We start from the raw sequence: 22,638 nt of genomic DNA, 5'->3' as shown, positions 1-22,638 counted from the left end.
AGGTGAAGAAACTTCCAGTAAGCACTAGCTTTGACACTTTAGTGAGAATGACAATATTCACACACAGGTTCTGAGACAGCATGTTCAGTGTATTCAGCTTCACAGCGCCGCTTGAGTTTGTGGCCTCTAGAAGTGTGTGCTGGTGCAAGCCATCTCTCTGGTTTGGAGCCTGGTTTCAGTTTGTGAGAAAGTTTGCAGGCCGGTGGTGTTGGCTGTACCCACAAACCCAAATTGTCTGTCCCACAGTTAACCTGAAGGAAGAATGAAGGATTACATTCAGATATATCATATTACATTCAGGGTCACTTATTTCACTTTTATATAGGATACAGAAGGGATTTAGTATTTGCAAAACAGAAGATGCTACTGTTTTTTTTTTTTTTTTTTTTTCATTCTGAATATCTGAAAAGAAGACGCAGACCTGCAACGAAAACTTATAAAATAGTTTGCAGTAAATCTAATATTTAGAGGTTAAAACACTTAATCCTGAAGTCTGTGTCTATACTGTACATGCCTGTTAATGGTCGTTTATTAGCTATACAATAGTAGTAGCTCTCATTTGGTTCACAAGAGGGCGCCAAAAACACATAGAAATGGATGCTGCCGAGACAATATCGAAACTTTCGCTACTGTAGACTAAGAACAATATGTGAGATAGCACAGAAAACACAACATATGTGAAATATAGAGATCTGTTTAATTTCATGTGCTACTGATGTTTGAAACCAACCAAGCCAAATCAAACGAAAAACATGCTGATAAGTGAAGTTCACCGTATAAACAGTGCTTTTATAGAACGTTTACTGCTTTGTGGATCATGATGCATGATGGAATTATTTTCCAGCACATTATACTATAGCCTACTGTAGATTTCCTTTGACTCAACGTATTTATATGAGAACATGCAAATAACTAGTAGCTATAATATTGCTAAGGTGTGTTGTGCAGCTTGATTTATTAAACATAATTCTGTTTAGGTATCTCGGCACAGTAAAGTCATTGTTATTAAAAAAATATATAAAACTAGTTTTCTTGTTCAATCCAGCCAAATGTGTATTTGGAACATTTCTGCCTCGCATCTACTTGGTTGCTTCAAAAATCAAAACATTCAATACAGATGCCAGAAAATAAAAAGCCAAGTGGACGTCAGCTCACCGCATGACATAAATGTGGTCTTGATAACAGTGAGCTGTTTGTTGTGCAGCTCGTCAGGTTCGTTTTGAGAGAGTGTTCCAGTGTGTCTGCCATCATCTTACATTGGCAGTCATTTAAAAAGGTGTGTGGTTGTTTTGGCCAGACATTAGTGTTATGCCCATGTTATTTACCTGCCTGTCCTTTCACTCTCTCTCTGTGTGTGTGTGATTCTTCCAGAAGCTGCTAAGGGCTTCCTGGCCAGTATAAGAGAAGTACTGTGTGAGAACAGATTTCAGAGAGTCTGTTAGCCTCATTTCCTGGGCGGAGAGCTTTCGGCTCTAGTGAAGCAACGGCAACTTGAAAGGAGAGCGAGTGAGTGAGCTTGAGTGGGAGAGAGAAGTTATTAGAACGTAAAACCATTTTGTCACCAGCAAGCTCTGACAAGCGATGAGAGGGAGTGTGTTACAAGAGGGAGCTAATAAAAAGAGTGCTGCACGAGAGAGGAGGAGGGTCTGAAGGACTTTTTTTTACTCCAGACTGAGGCCAAAAGGCATAAAAGTGGACAAACTGAAGAGAACAAAGTCAAGCGGGGAAGGAAAAAAAGGACTTTTGCTGTCACTTCTGTGCTTCACACGTTTACTGCCTGGCTACTCTTGGACGGTTCATTTGTTTCGCTCTTTTTGTTTACTCCTTCTGTCACTCGAGACTCGTGGGTTGGACGTGGTTAGTTTGATTTTCCTGACACATTACATCATCGGGGCCAAAACGTCAGGGTTTTTTCTGAGAGGATCTGTTTTCCTTTCAATTCCTCACCTCTGAAATGTGTGTGAGTGTGTGTGTGTGTCATGGTTGGGAGGGAAGGAGCGTGTTTGGTTAGCCGCTTGTCGTTATAGTGGGAAAAGCTTGCTTGAAGAGAAAATGAGGTTTTAGCCCTTAAAAATCCATCTACAAAACACTGTTACTTATTTTTACTGATGTCCTGTGAAGACGTTGCTCTGCTGTAGAGTTAACCAGTTTTGGGTGGTTTACGGAGCTTTGGAAACAACTCGTTTCACTAACACAACGTTTGCATTTGAAATGAAGAACTTCCAAACTCTGCAAGTCACCGTTAGTGTTATCTGATTGCTCTGAATGCTTCCGGGAAATCTGTCTGACCAACAGGGGAAACCTAATGTGGCAAAAGCAAACTTTTGAGGAAATCTGAGCTGGACACGTTCCTTTTGTCTCATTACGAATGCCAGGATGCAGCTGGATGGGGTCTGGTTTAGTCAAATAGTTAACAGGACTTCTTAAAGGTTCTTGTGCGAGATGACAAACCATCTGCTGGAGCATCAAGACTAGAGAAGCAGCGAACAGAAAGGAAAGTTAGTGAGCAGACACGCTTACAGACGTGTCACTGACCTCCGCGTGTTTTCACAGCAGGAATTATCCATTACTAGAGGAGAGAAAAATAGACAGTCCAGAGACACATGGACTTGTTTCTGCCAGCAGTGAGCCGACGATAAAGCTGTGCCGGAAAGAAAAAAAGCTTGTGTTTGTGTGTGCAGGTGGGAGTTTCTTACTGAAATGTATGCTAAGATACATTTGTAAAAGTGCATGTGGAGGCGTTCAGGTGTAGCCTAGTGAACGCATGGTCTTTGTGTGCCTCAAAGCTTGTTTAGGTGGGGGAGTGCTTGCCCTGTTTGGCCAAACTGTGTTTGGACAGACCTCTGAAACAGGTGAGGTATCCGAAATTTACCTTATTAGACAGGCATCAGCTGTTCTCTTGGCTTCATTATTCAAGGTGCTTTCCAGAATCATCATCAGGTAGCATCACCTCCATAATAACAAGACTGCTGTGTCTGTTTGATCCAAACGCTCTGCATCACTCACAGACCCTAAAGACAGTTTACTCTCAGATTTGGCAGCATGAGGTTGCTTTGCCTGGTACTGACGGCCCTGTGCATGGTGGCAAGAACAGGAGGTATGTCCACTTGCAAAACTGTAGACCTGGAGGAAGTGAAGAAGAAACGGATAGAGGCCATCCGCGGTCAGATCCTCAGCAAACTGCGCATGGCCAAAGAGCCCAAATCTGAGATTGATGAGGGACAGAAGATCCCAGATGACTTGCTTTCTTTGTACAACAGCACTGTTGAACTGAGCGAGGAAATGAAGATGAAGCCCGTATCTGTGCAGACTGAAGATGAAGACTACTTTGGAAAGGAGGTGCACAAGTTCACCATCCAGCAATGTAAGAGTTCTTTTTGGACTTCTTTAATCTAACATAATGTCCTGTTCATTCACGTCAGCATTCTGTGGTGAAATATTTTTGTATAATAATAATAATAATCCCTTTATATTTATAATTCCAATTGGCTGCTGTATAACTGATCTGTTTCCCAGCAAACAGTTTCCTACAAATCTGTGCTAGTGTCATGTCTCTCATTTCACTCCGTTTATTTCAAGCCAAAATTACATGTCATTTATTTATTTACTTACTTATATCTAAATGTAATATATGATAAATATTGCCCAATATCAAGAGAAAATCTGCTGTATATGTAAACTGTAAGATTATATAATTTTCCCATTCATACATTTATTAAGCTTATAACATATATAAAATTCAAATAGTAAAATGTATATGTTCATATGTCAGTAACATCTTATAATGCTTTACATAGATACATAATATAATATAATATAATATAATCATATATATATATATATATATATATATATATATATATATATATATATATATATATATATATATATATATATATGAACATCTGCATGTTATATATGTCCAAATATTTATTACACATACATAAACATACATATTTGAATGGGCTATGAAATTGTTCTAATAGGTTTAATATGTTTTGACTTCATGTGACAGTTTATTTCATAAACAGAAATGTACATACTGTAAATATTACATGTGCAAACTGGTGTTTGGAAAATTTGGAACATTATACAGTCATTCAGGCATTACAAAAAATAAACCTCTTCATATTCATACTTCATAGCGATTCACCCTTTAATCTTGTATTATCCTTTGTGTATTTTCGGTAAAGAAACAGCAGTGACACTCAAGTATTAAAAGTCCTCTTTGAAAAGCAGACCAACATGCCCAGTTCAGATAATTAATGTTAGGTTCTCTGTAAACACTGAATGTGATGAATCATGCTCTAGTAGCTCTGTGTCACATGTGTTCCCCTGAATCCCCTCATGCAGACCCTAGAGGAGCTAGGCAGCATTGCATCCTCCATCTGCTCCGATTCTGTGCGTTGCCCTCAGACTATCTGTGGTATTTTAATAGCCTAGTTGTTTTTGCTGTTGGCTTCATGATAGATTGTAAAACTCAAAGATTTAATAACAAGTCCTTGCTAGAGTAAGCTGGAGACTTTTTTTTTTGTCTTGTACCTGTTAGATCTGTTATTAATGCTACATCTGTTTTCTGATGGGGAAATAACTTTACATTTGATGCTTACCACCCCTTTGCTTTCATCCCTCACCCTCTGTTGCTCTTTCCCTCTTTTTAACACTTCAAACACTTCAGACATAAAGATCAGGCCAGCGATCTGATATGTGCAGTGAATAAAGACCTCTGTGGAGATGGGGATTGCTCGAAGGATGAAAACATTCATTCAGATTCACATGCAGTCCTTCTCACTAATTGTGTTTTATTTTTGTGTATTCCTCTGGAGTTAGGGGCTTTCCTGTAACTGAGCTGTCTATTCTGTGATTTTGTTCTATTTTTGACAGGCCATTTGACAGCAAAGAGGGTTGCTTGTTTCTGAGGTGTGACTAAGGTTTACAGGAAATAGTCCCAAATAGCAAAGTTGAATTCCCCCTCTTGGGACAGCAGACCTCTTTATGTTCTTGTGTTTGTGTTAGGCTTCTTACATTTGTTTAAGGTGGAAGACATTTTAATAAATAAGTCCTGATGCAAGTGCAAGGCCTCCCACGCTCAGTATTCACCGTCTGATACTGTAATAATTGCTTACGTCGGCAAGACTACATTACACAAGAATAAACTGACGCACAGTATATGTGAAGTTGGAGCCACAATTGTAAATTAATAATTAGATTTTTACATTTGCTGAATAAAGCTGTGCTTGGTTAATCTTCATTTTGATAGTCCACATTAGAAATTCTGTTGATTAAAAGTAGCTGTGCAAGTACTGTATGTCAACTAACGTTAGCCGTTATGGTTAAGCCCATGCTTAAACCAAGCAGATGTCACGGCCCCAGTGCTAGGGTGTAGTTTGTGGTTTCCTGGGTGTTTCATTGAGTTGCCAAGATTTTTAGAACATTTATATGTGGTTGCTAAAGTGTTCAGCAATGCTGCTAGGTGGTTATGAACAAAATTTTATGATTTGAGGTATAATTCATTTCTGTAGCATAAACATTGTTGGGTGAGTTAAGGCTGAAGTACACTATACGACTTTTAAAATCTAAAAGTAGATCAAGATTTTAATCCATTACTTTTAAAGTAACTTTACACCACATTTTTGATATCCTCCTACTGGACGGAATCATAGTCAGAAGCTAAAGAAAAAAAAAACATTCTATGAAATCTGTCAGCTCAAATCTGCATACTGATTCTGACTTTTGGCAACTATAGCATCAACTTGTCCAGACTGGAAATCAGGGGAAAAGTGGTGTAATGTATTCCAGCCTTTATGAGACACAATGCATTAATTAAGGTTAGATCAAGGTTTGTTCTTATAGTAGAAATAGCTATGCTTGTCTACGGAAACCCCTATAATCATTTATGTTTTATATTGTGGATTTTTATTGTTGCAATACTTTTAAATGCATTCAAAAAAGCAGAACAATCCTCTTGACTTGTTGAACACCAATTTCCACCATCCATTTTGAAATAGATAAAACCACTACTTTTCGCAATGAGTGTGTTTTGCAATATTTTTCAGGATTACACATTTGTTTTTGTACTTTCATTATCTAATATATATATATATATATTTTTTTTTTTTCTTTTTTTTTTTCGGTAGCATAATGTAGATGTGTAACTTGCTATAATGCAGGTTTGCCAAATTGTATTTTATTTGGAAGATTTATTTTTCCTTTTGGCTTTCTAGACTTGACAGTATCTGTTATTTAAAGGTAGATGAAAGCGATGTAGAAAGAGATATTGTCTTCTAGGGAATAGTGACCGTGCGGTTGTGTAATCATAAATTATCCTGTCAAATCAAGAGCACTCAATTTACAGCCATGTCCTGCAGCCATGCCCAAGTTTCCATGTCCTCCTCAGACTAACATGTCTGTTCTGCTGCATGTGTGCTGTGTTTTATTTCATGTTATCACATGTCAAAGATTGTGCTGACTGCACAGTTCATCTGCAGGGAAAACATGACATGTCTTAATGTGATTGGAGTAGGATGGATAGACGTGGAAAGAGAGAGGTATGGTGATAGTAAGAGGAGAAGAAGGGTAAAGCGTTTGTTGGAGAAGCAGATTTTTAAGCCTGTTGGAATCTGGTTGCACCCATAACTAATGATAGGCCTGTCTCAATGCCTGTTAGGACAGCTGTCCTGGGTTTACCTGAGCGCCAGTCTGCGTAAACACACACACACACAGAAATCCCTCTCCACCCTCATCTGATCCACCAAACACCATCGACAAAGAGCAGTGCCTTCAGTCCTTGACACCTTTCATATGACCACAGGTGATGAAACACAGGACCCATAATAAAATAGTTTCCAAATCAACACAATATATCCCTCAACAGTGAATAGAACATGTCCAATGTGTAACACCAAGCTAATCAGAAAAAACAGAAAATCTATTTATATATATATATATATATATATATATATATATATATATATATATATATATATATATATATATATATATATATATATATAGTAATCTTACATTACTGCAATGTGTCTGTATATTTTACCATGTGTTTATTTAATAAGACTATACAACTATATCCTACATCCCTTAATCCCACACCATTCCTAAACTTAACAACTACTTTTTTTTCTCTCAATAAGCAACAAAAATAAAAGTTTGCTGAGAAAAAAAAGAAAAAAGTTTGCTTCTTAGTTGAATATGTGCACCTTAATCTGAACTGTTACTGAAGACAGTTTCTGCGTGCAGATGGATAGTTAGTGGAATTAACCACAGAGAATGTTCCACCCATCCTCCTACATCCTCCAGCAACCTCTGATGGATTTCAGTCATCATCTGATCTGAGCTCCAGCACAGGAAGTCCCCTTTCTGACAAACATTGCACTTAAATGGCAAGCTTTAAATGTCAAAAATAAAGTCTTGTTTTGCTGTCATGTGTAGAGTTGGTGTAGTTGGTTTCCTGCAGAACATGTGATACATACTAAATTACTAAAAATAAATATTAAATACAGATTTGAAGATTATTATCTGACTGGATTTATATGAGAGACACTAGCACAGAATGTTGGAAATCAGTTGCCTGGGACAATGGACATTAAGAAGTTAATTAGATGGTGCCCTGGTGCTCTGGATGTAACACTGGATGGTGTGACTAACATTGTATTGATCTCATGTTTCCAGACTGAACTAGTTAAACTGATCCCGGTAGCATCTACATACAGCACAGTCAGTGCTAGCTACTTAAAATCTATCCCTACAAGCTCTTTAAATACTGTAAGTCATCTAGTTATTCCTTCTCCTTAAGTTCTATTTAAGCACGTTAAATTCAGTTATAACATTGCTTTTATATATTCTACTAATCATGGATTAGTGATGAATGTTTCTGCAACGTGGACTAAGTTTTTGTCTGATGTGTGTGTAATTGGTAGTGTTTGCTAAATCATATTAGGATTAGGCTTTATTTCAAATTATATTTAAATGAAACCCTAATTAATAAATACTCTCAAGTCTAGTCAAGTCACCTGTATTTCTGTAGTGCTTTATACAATGCAGATTGTGTCAAAGCAGCTTCACAAACAGGAAAATAACAGAATCAGTGATACAAACTCCATCAAATATGAAATTCATGCGCCATTATTCAGTTCAGTTCAAGTTCATCAACTTTGTAAAGTTAATCAATTATGAAAATGATTCAGTAAGCAGCTCTATAGAAGACAATAGTGTAATCATTTACCTCAAATTAGTTCAAATGTCATAATTGAATATTAAGTGTATTTTAAACCCCAACTAGACAAGGCCATGGCATCAGTGGGATTAAACCAGGCTCAGTCTTCTCTGGCTGAATGAACAAGCATGGTGTGATTTCAAAATGTGGAAAATCACATGTGTGATATTATTGAACAATTTTCATCCAACAGTAGAGTAATCTTAAAAAATTAATCATAATTTTCTTTCTATCAATACTGGGGCTAGTTACTATATTTTAAGACTATGTCTAAAGAACTAGCTTGACTATCCAAAAGGTAATTAGTCTTAGTTTTCAGATTCAAATCTATCTTTTTACAAAGTTAACTAGTCTTAGCACACAGCAAAAAAATCTGAGTGAAATTAACTCTGCTGGGAGTACATGTGAGACCACACTCAAGAGTGTGAAAGTGTTAAAATAGGAGTGTTAAATTAACACTGAAGCAGAGTTAAAGTTAATGAGATAATTAAGTGATTAACTGAGTGATGATGGACCATTATTGACGAGACCTGATGTTAACATGCAGAATCAACAAAGACAAAAATCACTATTTTAATGGTGTCACCATTATAGTGGTAAGTGTTTGGTTTAGTTGGGCTCTTGACCCCTAAAATGTTAAAGTATAGTATATTTTTGTTTGGATGTCATAACTGAGTTATAAAACTGATAGACAAGCAAAGACTACTGTAATTACTGAATTAAAGTGAAGTTACATTGATTATTGCAGCACTATGATTCTTCAACAAAGTATTTCCAGCATTTTAAATACAATCTGATGAATTTCTTAAAAGTTGTTTGTTCAAAAATCTTTCAAAAGAGTCTTTCCGTTAGACGTGCAAACATCAAGAATCAACCTGTGAATCTCAACAATGGTGAAAATCCAAAAAGCATGTTGCAGTGCATTCTGGGTGCCACCAATCAACATTCATTCATGACTCCCATGATGCATTGCTGCATGAATAAATTATTATCTGAATTGTTTCAGTAATTTCCTTAATACTTACTATTCTATTTATGTTTTTTATGTTACTTTTAGTAGTTTGTTTTCTAATGTTTAGAGTTGTTTTTGTTTTTCTGAATATGCTGTTTGTCACCATTGTTGAGATTCCTACACTAATCTTTGATGTATGTGTGTGCCTAAAACAAGTTTCTTGTTTTTTTTTTAATTATCAGAACAACTTTCAAGAAATCATTTTAATTAGCAAGTACTGCACAATCACAGGGTTGTTATAATCAATGAGGTCAATCAAATCTGTTTAGGCTTTAGTTGAGTTTGGTGATTCAGATCAAATGCCCATGATTTGATTTTTTCTTGTCTGTTTGTTACAATTCAGTTGTAACAGCCAAACCAAATCTCACTTTAAATTTGTTTGTAAGGCTCAAGAGCCCAACTAAACCAAACACTGACCACTATAATGGTGACATAAACAATAGTGATTTTCATCTTTGTTGATTCTGCATGTTAACATCAGGTCTCGTCAATAATGGTCAATCATCCCTCAATTAATCACTTAATAATCTCATTAACTTTAACTCAGCTTCAGTGTTACTTTAACACTCCTATTTAAATACTTTAACACTCTTGAGTGTGGTCTCACATGTACTCCCAGCAGAGTTAATTTTACTCTGGATTTTTTGCTGTGCAGTTTGTGTAACATCGTAATGTCCGTTACAATAATGCACCGATCGACCATCCATGGACTTGAATTAACCCGTTTTCTGCATGTTCGGCTTGGACATGGCTAAATGCTAGTTGGTCACACTAATTCATAAGACACGGTCCTAATGTAGTGGCCATGTTAATGCAACTGGCCTCAGCTCGTTTTGCTTAAAGGTTGGGACACGTCACACTGAAATTAGGTGGTAGAGGAGTTGTGGTCTATACCGCAGGTTGAAAATGGTTGATGTAAAGCTGAAGTTTAGCCAGTAGTAGATGGCTGGCTTATCAGTGGCCATAAACATAACGAGACTGAGGGAACTCATCCCACACCATAGGCCTCGGCCCCATGTTAAACATCAGTAAAACCAGTTATAGCAACCCTAAATACAGGTTAATGGTGGCTTTCTCTTTAAATTACACAGCTACTGCCAAAATACAGACAAGGGCAGCATACATCTCATTTAGATATACAACACTAATGCTGCCTTGACATTATTGTACAGGCCAAGAACCACCATCTGACTGACATGAAAGCAACAAATCACTGTTCAATTTTTGCATCATTTAGGGACGGGTTTATCAGAAAAACTAGGTACCTTTCATAATAATTTCACAATTTCTAGCAATGCAATAAATACTGATCAAAACAAACAAAACTCTAAATATATTTCAAAGATTTGGTTAATATTTGGTAAACCTTGGTAAATCCATGACTACCTTGCTTTAATGGTTCATCTGACAAAAGAGTGGTCTGTTGTCCAAATGTATGGATTCATGAATTTATGAACTTGTCTGTCTCTCACTTTCTCTCTAGCTCAGAATGACACAAAGCATCAGCTGATTTTTAACGTGTCAGAGATGAAACAGAGTATTCCAAATCACCAGCTGCTGTCCCAAGCCGAGTTACGGCTTCGGATTAAGAGCCCTACAATGGACCAGGAGCAGAGGCTGGAGCTGTATCGTGGAACGGGCGATCGGGCTCGATATCTGGGCACCCGCTTTATCTCCAAGGACTTGTCCGATCGCTGGATCTCGTTTGACGTGAAACAGACCATGATAGAATGGCTGCAGGGTTCAGGTAACGTCATGGCAGCATTCAGCTAACATCAGTTGTAGATTCCCAATTGCCATTGATGACTGATTTTGAATTGACCTTCCTCTTGTGCTCATAAGAATTTATTCCTAAATTATGTTCCACATAATCGGTTAAAACAGTCTACTTTTTGATAACCTCACATAACCTCAGCGAGACATCAATGCAGAATTCTGCTATTGGCGCCGAAATGAGAACAAATAAGAACTTTCAGACTACAGTACAGATAGAAACATGATAATCATGATGGCACGTTATACTTAATAAACAAGAAACAAGAGGCTTTGCTATATTATGAATATAGTCAGAACTACAGTAAGCACCATAATTTGGATGAAATGTTACCTGTACTAAAATATATGTTATGGAAGTGAGCAAATCTGTTTTATTAGTGGTGTTTGCTAAAGCATTATTATTATTATTCCTCATACTTATGATTAGGGATTTGAATTAATCTGTAACACTAAGTATGAAAATTTGGCATATAAATTATTTTGCATTCTTTGTGCAACAGACATGAATAATCTGTGATACAGTACAGAGAGGTGTACTGTTACTTACGCATAAAAGTGATTTCATGAAATGAAAATTTTTAAGCGTGGGCTTTTTCAGAACACTATAATTATGACAAACAATTTATGCTCAGACAAGCACCACTTATATTCGTAAAATTAAAAACTCTACCAGTAACTATGGAAATTTCAGTATGTTTATTCAGAGTATTATTTTTCATAACAGATATTGTAGTTTGCCATAATCTTGTGGGCTGACATTTTCACATAAGTGCCTTTTAACTGTTTGTCTCTCAGTAAGTGTCGTATTACAAAATTTGCTACAATTTTTTATAATCAAAACTTTATCTAACATTATCAAAACATATAATTAGAACAGTTTGAATATAAGGGTTCCATATTTTGCACTTTGTTTGTTGGTTGGTATATTTTATTTTATTGTTTTATTTTATTTTGTTTTATTTTATTAATATTGTGACAGAAATGTATACATTTGTGACAAGAAAAATGCATAAAAACTTCAGTGAGGTCTATTTTTGGTATAGCACCTAAACAAAATCTTATTTTTTATATTTTTGTGATATCAACTTCAAATTTGGAACATAACTTAGTAAGACTTATGGCTTTTTAGATTCCAAAATACTTTACGTAATATTTATTTTAGATCAATTAAAAATGGACAGTATATTTTTTTTACTGTAAACTAAAGAGACCTTAGGTCTGTATTCCAAAGCGTTCATGAGTTAACCAACCACTTCAGTTCAGAGGCATTTTCACATCTATGTTTAAAAAGGATTAAAAGTTTAAGTATGCTGTAAGACATCATTTTTATCTTATTTATTTTTTTTGTTGCTCCTTTGAAGCATTTGCTTGTCTTTTGGCAGACTGTTCTGAATCACAGTTTAGTTTCTCGGCAGACTGTCTCAATGAAATCCTGTAAAAGTCAGCCAATAAGATTTAGACTGAGAGAAAGCATCTCCAGTTTAGTGTGCCGTATGCACCAGACGGTTAGCTCACAGAGTGTGGGCTCTCTGTTGTCTGAGGCTGAGACTAATCATTTCCTGTCTTGGCTGGTGACAAAGATCAAAAACAGAAAAAAAAAAAACAGTTTAACAGAAGTCATGGTTATTTTAATATAACCATTATAATCCAGAGTTATGAATTTATGTGTTTCAGTCTTATTAGAAATACAATGGCCACTATTCAAAGAAGTGTAGTAAACATCTGGAAACCTAAGCTTCCTTTCCTTAATTTGAAAGGTTAAATAAACGATGGTATCTTAATAAAAACTGGCTGAAACAACTACACAACTCATTATTAAATATGTGACCAATTTATTTCCTTCTTTGATGTTAGTGCATGTCTTAAATGGCTTTTACAGAAGAGTCCTGCAAAACCCAAATAAACTTGTGTGTGTTTGTGTGTGTTTAACAGAAGAGGAAGAACGTTTAGAGCTGAGGTTATACTGTGGCTGTAAGACAGACCAGCAGAGTACTGATAAATTCCTCTTCACTATATCAGGTACGATCATCATAATCTGAAACCTAGTGCTGGAAATGTATGCCTGAAGAATCCAAACTGATATAATCTTTGATGTAATCTTTATCTCTGTGTACTGTACGTGTGTGTATTTTCAGGACTAGATAAGCAGAGAGGTGACACTGGTAATCTCTCGGGGATGATGGCAAAGCCTTATATTCTGGCTTTATCTTTGCCTACTAATGGCATCTCCCCTGCATCCGCTCGCAAGAAACGAGCTGTTGGTGCTGATGAAACTTGTGATGAGTAAGTCTATTTGCTCTCTTTCACTTTTTTGTTTTGTAGATAACAAATACTTGTCATCTTCTCATGCGGACCAAATTTGAATGTTTTTTATATTTTGTGACATTGTTAAATCCTTGATTCTGATTGGCAGTGCTGGTTCTAGATTTCTGTGTCCCCTAAGCACATTATTTTTTCAGGGGGCCTCTTGTCAGAGCATTTATAAAAACTCCAAAATGACCCCTGACACCTTTTGTTCTTTTAGAGCAGTTTCACTGTCCACGGACAAAAAAAGGAGAAAATTCAAAACAATATGACAAATTAAATAGAAACAGAAAAGATACAAATTAAATAATACATTTAGGCTACTAAAAATAATAGTAATTTAACATCTTTTAATATAGAGTGATTGTTTTTCAAGTTATCAAAATTATTCAGTGAAGAACATTTAAATGACAAAGACAGTAGCAGGTTTATTAAGACAATGCATAAACCCAATATACTGACAAGCATTCGATTACTTTCCCAACTGTTAATATTCAGCCATAACTGAGTGCATTTAAGTAAAAACTCACCAAGATGGACATTTTGACATATTTTTCAACAGGACTGCCACACAGTCCTACAAACAACCAGAAAAAAAAGACAATCGAACTGCTGTTCATGCAACTAAATAAAATGTTGATTATTATGTGAATGTCCAAAATCCCACTATCAATTATTTATATCTAATAACGAGACGTAAAAATGTAACTTAAGGCACCACTGAACACACAAAAATATAATATAATAAAAATATAATATAAATAAAAATATCGCTCTTTCCTAACAGAAAAACCGAGACCTGCTGTATGAGGAAGCTTTACATTGACTTTCGGAAAGATCTGGGTTGGAAGTGGATTCACAAGCCCAGTGGATACTTTGCCAACTACTGCATGGGCTCCTGTACATACATCAGGAATGCTGAGAACAAATACTCTCAGGTAGGGTGTTGCTTCACCTCTGTCCCATTAGAGATTAGACCAATGAAGCTGTCACACATCTTTAAAATTGTGTACTTCACCAGTCTACAGTATGTGTAGCAAAAGCTGCAGTATCTCAGAACATAACCAGGCCAAAGTGGGATTTGACTTTTTGAGGTTTTCTGCGCAATTTTTTTTTTCTGCACAGTTAAATTGGGCTACGTTTACACTGTTGCCGGGTTGTTTTTTAGTCTGCATGCTAAAGCAATACCACACATCCCATAACCCACTTCCTTCCCCCTTGCCCCCACATTAGAAAAAAAAAAATGGATACAATCAACAAATTAGAATAGGGCATCTACATAATATTGATAATGCAGTGTTGCACCTGTTGTTATGGGCTATACATTCAATTTCAATTCACAGGACTGTCCAGAGGGGTAATAGAGGGGAAGAAGTGCAAAAGTTAGCAAAAACAAGTTTTGAATGACTAGTCACCCCAAGGGCTAAAAAGCCATACATTTTATGTCATTACATATTAAGTTATAACAGTGATGCTTTTCTTTTTTAGCTTTTTGAGTTCTACCTATGTGTGCTTCAAATTTCACCAGTTTTAAGAATTCAAAGAATGGTTTGAGAAGTTTTTTTTTTATTTTTTTTTTTTTACATTGAGTGGACAAAAGCATTGAGATATTTCACAAAATAGCTTTCTTTGTGCTCAGTTGAAGAAAAAAAACCTCATACAGGTTTGGAATTGCATGAGGTAAAGTATATGATAGGTTTTTACTTTTTGGGTAAACTTTCTCCTGCACAGCAGGGCAGTACATTAGTTCATTTGCAATGCAGATAGTATCCAGATGGACATGTGAGGTACTAGGAAGAGGAGAGATCAGGATCAGTGTAACAACAGTACAAAACCCATGTGATATGAAGACTCATGCTTAAACGTCTGCAAAGAGTTTTGTAAACAAATATAAATTGTGTGTCTGCTGTGTGAATTTCCAGTAACACTTTAGATTAGAGAACACTATTCACTAATAAGTAATATGTGTTCTCTAATCTAAGGTGTTACTGAATTTACTAACAAAAGTATTAATGATTTTTAAGAGTTGGGTAAGTTGGACTAGATAGTGAAGGAAAAAGCAGCATACGTATTTGACAAATGCTTTGCTACTGCTTAAAATCAATAAAGATGCACCCCATGAAGATGTCTGAGAGAGTGCCAGAGTGCACAGAGCTGGACTATCTATGGCCTGCTAATTTGAAGAAGATCAAGTTTTGTCATTGCGAATGTTATTTGGTCACAATGTAGGAAATGGTTAAAATTAAATATTAGCAGATGTTCCTAGGAAATTTTATAATTTTTGTAATGGATGTTTTTATATTTAAGTGAATGTGATTAACAAAATAAATTAATGTACAAAATTGTAATTATGTCCATCTTTTCTAATTGGTGTTTCACCTGTTGTAGCTGTGTTTCACTGTGCTATTTTAATATTCCACAAATTAAAATAAGCCATTATGTAATGCAAACTTTTCCAATTAATAGGCTACTAATGAGATCAGGTGAATGAGCGAACATATATAAAACATGTCTAAAAAATATAATAAGACATGCACTGCTTCTCAGTCTCACTGCAGAATCAATTGGTATTTGTATTTTTTTTTTTTTCACATAGATATTAGCCTTATACAAACACCACAACCCTGGTGCGTCTGCTCAGCCATGCTGCGTGCCTGCAGTCCTCGACCCTCTGCCCATTATGTTCTATGTGGGCAGACAAAACAAGGTAAATGGTTACCTTTATCATTTTAATGACTTCTCAACTTCATGCATTGGATAGATATCCCAGCAGAGAAGGCACTGAATCTGAATCTCCGCCTGAATCTATTAATGCGAATGATTTACTTTGTCTCGGCTCTGTTTCTAGGTGGAGCAGTTGTCCAACATGGTGGTGAGGAGCTGCAAGTGCAGTTAGAGTTCATCTGACTGCACAGCATTACGTTATCTTCAGAATGTGCTCCATGGCTTTATCTCTCTCTGGACGATGAGTTAGCAAATGCATGGAGAGATGATCATAAAGTCTCAGTGGGAAAGAAAATCAGGAGCTGAGGCAACTGACAGAGAAAAGACATTCGGGCAAAAGTGGAGGCAAATGGAAAGAGGAGAAAATAAACTATCCTAAAACAATCAGACTTTCTCAGCGATGCCCCTCTACAATGGCACACAAAGACATTTGTAAAACAAGCTCCATATTAAACCAAGTATATGCTTTGTTATCTTTTTTAACGTTTATTTTCATATTACTTCCTAATAATTTATTGTGCTTGCTAAGTTCATTATTTGATTGTATCATGAAGGCAGGTGCATAGCATTGCATGCCAAATGTACATTGAAGATTTCTAATGGTGCTGAACTGCACAGCAAAATCCCCAGTGTTAATTTAACACTCTGAGTGTGGACTCATATAAACACTGAAGCAGTGTTAAAAGTAACACTGAAGCAGAGTTGAAGTTAATGAGATAATTAGGAAATTAATTAATTAATGATTGAGCATTATTGAAGACACCTGATGTTAACAAGCAGAATCACAAACGAGAAAATCACAATTTGTGTGTCATCATTGCAGTGCTTTAGTTGGGATCTTGGCTTGTGACTTTTACTTTTAAAATGTGTTCGGCAAGCCAACAGCAAAAGTCATCGGGTGGTGATGATTATGTTTTAATGAAATCGTTGTTTGACCTGAATTGCTGAGCTCATTTAAACTCTTTGTGCTAAGTAAAACATCCATTACTGATTGTAACAGCTTTGTTTCCTCAATGAAAGAGTTTGTATTTTCTGTACACTTTGTAGGTATCTTTTTGCAAGTGATTCTGATAAAAAAAAAAAAAAAAATCTTTTTTTTTTTTTTTTTTTTTAGGCACACACAGATAACAAGAATCAGCGTATGAATCTCAACAACGGTGACAAACAGCATATTCAGATAAACAGATCTACTCTGAACATCACAAAACTAGATACTAATTTTTTTTTACATAAAAACAACAAAAATAAAATATAGTTAGAATAAAAAGTTAAAAAGACAGATCAGCTCATACTTTATTCATGCCGCAATGCATGATGGGAGCCATGGATGAGTTTTTATTGGCTACAACATGCTTTTTCGATGGTCACCGTTGTTGTGATGCTCACGCTGATTCTTGATGTCTGTGTGTCTAAACTATTAAAAATTATTTTTTGTAGAACTAACTTACTTTAAAAAATATGTCATATTATGCCAAAACTGTATGTATTTATTTATGTATACGGTAAAGATACCCGATCTCAGGCATTCAGATCACTCCATGACAATAAGTTCAAACCACAATCAATACCACTTGATTGCTTTTGCTGTGGTCTGTCTCTATGTTATAAACCAGTTACCACAGCCACACAAAGTCTAAAATAAATAACTGGAGGGTCAAGATCCCAACTAAAGCAAACACTGAACACTATAATGGTGACACACAACTTGTGATTTTCTCGTTTGGTGATTCTGCTTGTTAACATCAGGTGTCTTCAATAATGGTCAATCATAACTCAATTAACTTCTTAATTATCTCATTAACTTCAACTCTGCTTCAGTGTTACTTTTAACACTGCTTCAGTGTTTATATGAGTCCACACTCAAGAGTGTTAAATTAACACTGGGGCTTTTGCTGTGTGATAAAGGAAATGATGTCAAAGGAACATTTCATATGTCAATTAAAGGTAAACACGTAAAAGACGACGGAGGTGAAGACTCATGACGTACAGTATCAGACTTTTTTAATGTGCGGGTGGGATTTATTGTTGTGCACAGCTGTCCTCTGAAACCTGAACAGGTGTTTCTGTGAACAGTGTATGATTGACCAAGAGCAAGAGGAAAACTAGAGGAACAGTATTGAATGATGAACATTTCAAAGCTACCATGTGCTCCCTAACCACACATTGCACACTACTGTGTGTCACAAGAAAATGTCTGACTCTTCAGGTCCTCCTGTAGTCAGGGTTTGTTAGTTCTCAAAAATATCTACAGCTTTGCTAAAGGGATCTGTTGGTCAATCTCAGCAAAACATGTCCAGAACACATTTCACATTAATGCAATAAAATGATTTCACAAAATAACGGTGAATGTTGTTTTTAAGGCCCATTACTTCCTTGATCAACTTGTAATTCATCTGGTCAATTCATTTAGGATTGTTTTACAGTAAATGTTAAGACAGTACAATAAACTCATATATATGATCAGTAAATACTTTCTTAAATTATTAAATTAAAGTAATTAATCATTTTGATAACGCTAAAAATAATGTGCTGAATCTGGTCCTAAAAACAGGCTTGATTTTCATGCAAAAAACACTTTCCCACTTTTAGTTTTTTGGTGAAATTTCAACCATGTTTGTGCATGTGATGTTTGTGTGTTAGTGAGTCTCTATCTATGCGTGTGCATGTTAGTTGTTTAGTCTTCAGCTGTGTTGGCCTCATGCTGACATCAGTATGAGGAACATGTGTTATTTATAGAGGCTTCGTGTTTTTCTCTGCCCTGTTAGACTTCAGTGGTGTTGAGTAATGAGAATCATGTTCTGTGTGTTAGTTAAAAGACAACAAGGCTGAGAATACACTGTTCGCAAAATGAACGGCAGTGTCACTCTTCACTGAAGAATATTGGCTAGTTAATACTTCAGTCCTTTGTTCATAATGTCCTCTGTTTTATAGTTTGACAGTTTTAAATTGCAACAAAAGTCATTTGACAAATATTTCACATACATGCATTGTTTTATTATATAATTACATTTCTTTGTTTGCATTTATTTTATGCCATTGTGACACATTAATTGTTTCAATAAACAAAACTCACAAGTCAGTCCTCAGTATCTAACAGAAAGACAGATTGTAATGGTCAAATACTGTATTGGTAAAGAATCGTACATTCTCTTTACTGTAGTACAGTAAAGAATCCTGTCCAAAAGTTAAGTAGGGAAGAGCAGGGAGTGTTGTAACACATTTTGTTACATACAATTTCCACATTTACCTCAACAAAACAGTCTTACAAAAAAAAAATAAGTTGTATAAATTAGTGTTAAATACAAATAGGTCTTTTGTAGGTGGAATAATGGAGTTACAGCTCCTTTTCTACAGAAAGATGTGCTTTACAAGCAACAGCACTTAAAACAATTAATGTAAACTCACAACATTTCTCCCAAATTCCAAATGCACTTGTTGTTATTAAGAGCATTTATTTGCAGAAATTGTTCAAAATATTAAAAAGGCTGCAGTGTTTTCAGACCTCAAATAATGCAGAGTTCATACATTTATTTTTGAACAACACTTCAAAAATCAACATTTGGTGGAATAAGCCTGATTTTCAATCACAGTTTTCATGCATCTTGGCATACTCTCCACTATAGTCTTTCATATTTCTATGGTATTAGGTGACTTTATGCCACTCCTTGTGCAAAAAAATCAACCAACTCGGCTTTGTTTGATGAATTGCAACCATGCATCTTCATCTTTATCATATTCCAGAGGTTTTCAATGTGGTTCAGGTCTGAAAATTAACATGGCTGTGTGGCATGGAGCATTGTCCTGCTGGAAAAAACAGTCATCGGTGTTGGGGAACATTGTCAGAGCAGAAGGAAGCAGGTTTTCTTTCAGGACAACCTTGTATCTGTCTTGATTCATGAGCCCTATGGACCCAATTAAAGCCTTGCTGAAGCACCCCAAATCATCACTGATCCTCCACTAAATTTCACAGTGGGTGCGAGACACTGTGGCTAGTTGGCCTCTCCAGTTAGGCCCTTCACTCGCTAACTTCGCTCCCTTTCATTTTCTTGGATAATGTTATTGAATATGTTGCATGAGTGCCCAATGCTGGCAGAACCCTTGCAATGGGCTGAACTGGAACATCTTAAACCTTTATCACTTTGAATCCACTATGGAGTTGATTTATTGTTTACATTCTTCCCCTTACAAATTAGTCTGAAGCAAACTCACTCCCTTGGTCAGGGTCGAGGGTGTGTGGAAGAACACTTCCCTCGTCCACTTGACAAAGTGGAACGCACTTTAAAATGGTGCCGGGGATTCCCCCGAGGGGAAGTGCTTAGGGAAGTATTCGAGTTTGTGTCTAAAAGTGAACTGGACCACACCCATTTCTAGGGCAAAGCTGAAAAAAGAGGAGGTCCAATCCTCAGTCTTGCTCTTCTTTGCTTCTCATTGATGGAGGGACTATTTTTTTAGCTTTGCCCAGCACCTAGGAGCCTGTTTTGAACCGTCCTCACTGAGCACTTCACCCAGCTGCCATTTGCCTTTTTTTTTTTTTTTGGTCACTTGACGTCATCCTATGGTTGTTAAAGGGTTAGTTCACCCGAAAATGAACACAAATGAAGATTTATTTTTATGAAATTCTAGAGCTCTATCACCCTCCAAAGACAGCAATGTAACTACCACGTTCAAGGTCCAGAAAGGTACCAAGAACAACGGCAAAATGGTCCATGTGACATCAGTGGTTCAACTGTATTTTTATGAAGCAATGAAACTACTTTTTGTGAGAAAAAAAACCCTCCCAAAAATAATGCCTTTATTCAACAATTCTTATTCTTTTCTTTGATCACAAAAAGGATCATTGTAGCTTTGTAAAATTACGGTTGAACCTCTAATGTCACATGGACCATTTTAACCATGATTTTACTGTGTTCCTGTGCCTTGACTGTGGTATTACCCTTGAGGGACAGAAAGCTCTGGGTTTTCATCAAAAATAACTTTTTTTTGTTCCGTATTTATGTAGCTTTGTTGACCTCAGTGTCTGCAGCTTGACCTTGTTCTTTTGAACCGCTGTCTTTGAAATTCTAAGGATGGAAGCAACCTAATGCTCACTGCCAGTAAAGCCAGAACTGAACCCTTCTTTTCCTCCCTCAAAGCTTTTGTTTCTACTCTTTTGGCATGGTCAATAGTTATTCTTTGATTCCAAATACTGTACAAAAAAGGGAGATTCGAGATCGGTCTATAATTAACTAGTTCTTTGGGGTCAAGTTGTAGACTGTAGACAAACTGTATACTGTTTTGTAATTGAGGAACATTGTAGATGAAGCAACCAACTGTATTTGATCTGAGAGCAGCTACATTGCAAATGGTAAGTATAAAGTTGATAATGTTTCTTCTGTAAAATATTAACTTGCAATAACAAGTGTGTTAGTACCAGAGCTGTTGAAAAAGAGTTTTGACACTCCCACATACTTCCACTGTAACTGAGAATGAGTGAGTAATGCTTGTCTCAGGGTGTAATTAATAAGCCACCTTTCAATTATTTCTGATGCGTGGAGTCCTGACTATATACAGTACATATGCTTTGATTGTGTTGAAATATTTGAACTTCTGCAGCTAGTGCATACACAGCAAAATCCCCAGTGTTAATTTAACATTCTGAGTGTGGACACATATAAACACTGAAGCAGTGTTAAAAGTAACACTGAAGCAGAGTTGAAGTTAATGAGATAATTAAGAAGTTAATTGAGTTATGATTGACCATTATTGAAGACACCTGATCTTAACAAGCAGAATTACCAAACAAGAAAATCACTATTTGTGTGTCACCATTATTGTGGTCAGTGTTTGCTTTAGTTGGGATCTTGGCTTGTGACTTTAATTTTCAAATTAGCGTATCAAGCCAAGAGCCAAAAACATCATGTGTTGATGATTATGTTTTAAAGTAATCATTGTTTGACCTTAATCACAGAACTTGTTTGTAGTCTCTTCACTAAGATTATCGTAACAGCTTTGATTCCACAATGGAAAAGTCTGTATTTTCTATACATGTTGTAGGCATCTCTTGCAAGTAACTCAGATTTTTATTTTATTTTTATAAAGAGTTTTAATTTTAGGCACCCACAGATAACATGAATCATCGTTTGAATCTCAACAACGGTGACAAACAGCAAATTCAGATAAACAGATCTACTCTGAACATCACAGAACTAGATATAAAAAAAAAAATAATGTAAAAACAGCACAAATGAAATATAGTTAGAATAAAAAGTTAAAAAGACAGACCAGCTCATAATTTATTCAAGCCGCAATGCATGATGGGAGCCATGGATGAGTTTTTATTGGCTACAACATGCTTTTTTGATGGTCACCATTGTTGTTATGCTCACACTGATTCTTGATCTCTGTGTGTCTAAACTAAATAATTTTTTCTTTATGTAGAACTAACTTTTAAAAACATGTCATATTATGGCAAAAATGCTGTATCACTTTTTATCCACCTAATTTATGTACACAGTAAATAAACCTGAACTCAGGCATTCAGGACCACTTATTGACAACTAGTCCAAACCACAATCAACACCATAAGACTGCCTTTGCTGTGGCCTGTCTGTAT

At 36.0% G+C, this 22,638-nt stretch overlaps 1 protein-coding gene across 1 annotated transcript; it reads left to right on the top strand.

The window, feature by feature from the left end:
* The first annotated feature begins 1,465 nt into the window (after positions 1 to 1,465).
* Positions 1,466 to 18,386, top strand: LOC128028714 (transforming growth factor beta-1 proprotein). The gene is made up of 7 exons (XM_052616031.1): positions 1,466 to 3,364; positions 10,726 to 10,989; positions 12,951 to 13,037; positions 13,154 to 13,301; positions 14,110 to 14,260; positions 15,919 to 16,029; positions 16,171 to 18,386. The coding sequence occupies exons 1-7, from the start codon at positions 3,043 to 3,045 to the stop codon at positions 16,216 to 16,218; spliced, it is 1,131 nt and encodes a 376-aa protein (XP_052471991.1). The 5' UTR covers positions 1,466 to 3,042; the 3' UTR covers positions 16,219 to 18,386.
* Positions 18,387 to 22,638: the final 4,252 nt, after the last annotated feature.

This window comes from Carassius gibelio, chromosome A15, assembly GCF_023724105.1.
Source record: "Carassius gibelio isolate Cgi1373 ecotype wild population from Czech Republic chromosome A15, carGib1.2-hapl.c, whole genome shotgun sequence".
In the NCBI taxonomy this organism is placed as follows: domain Eukaryota; kingdom Metazoa; phylum Chordata; class Actinopteri; order Cypriniformes; family Cyprinidae; genus Carassius; species Carassius gibelio.
This window is presented reverse-complemented; position numbering and strand designations above follow the sequence as displayed.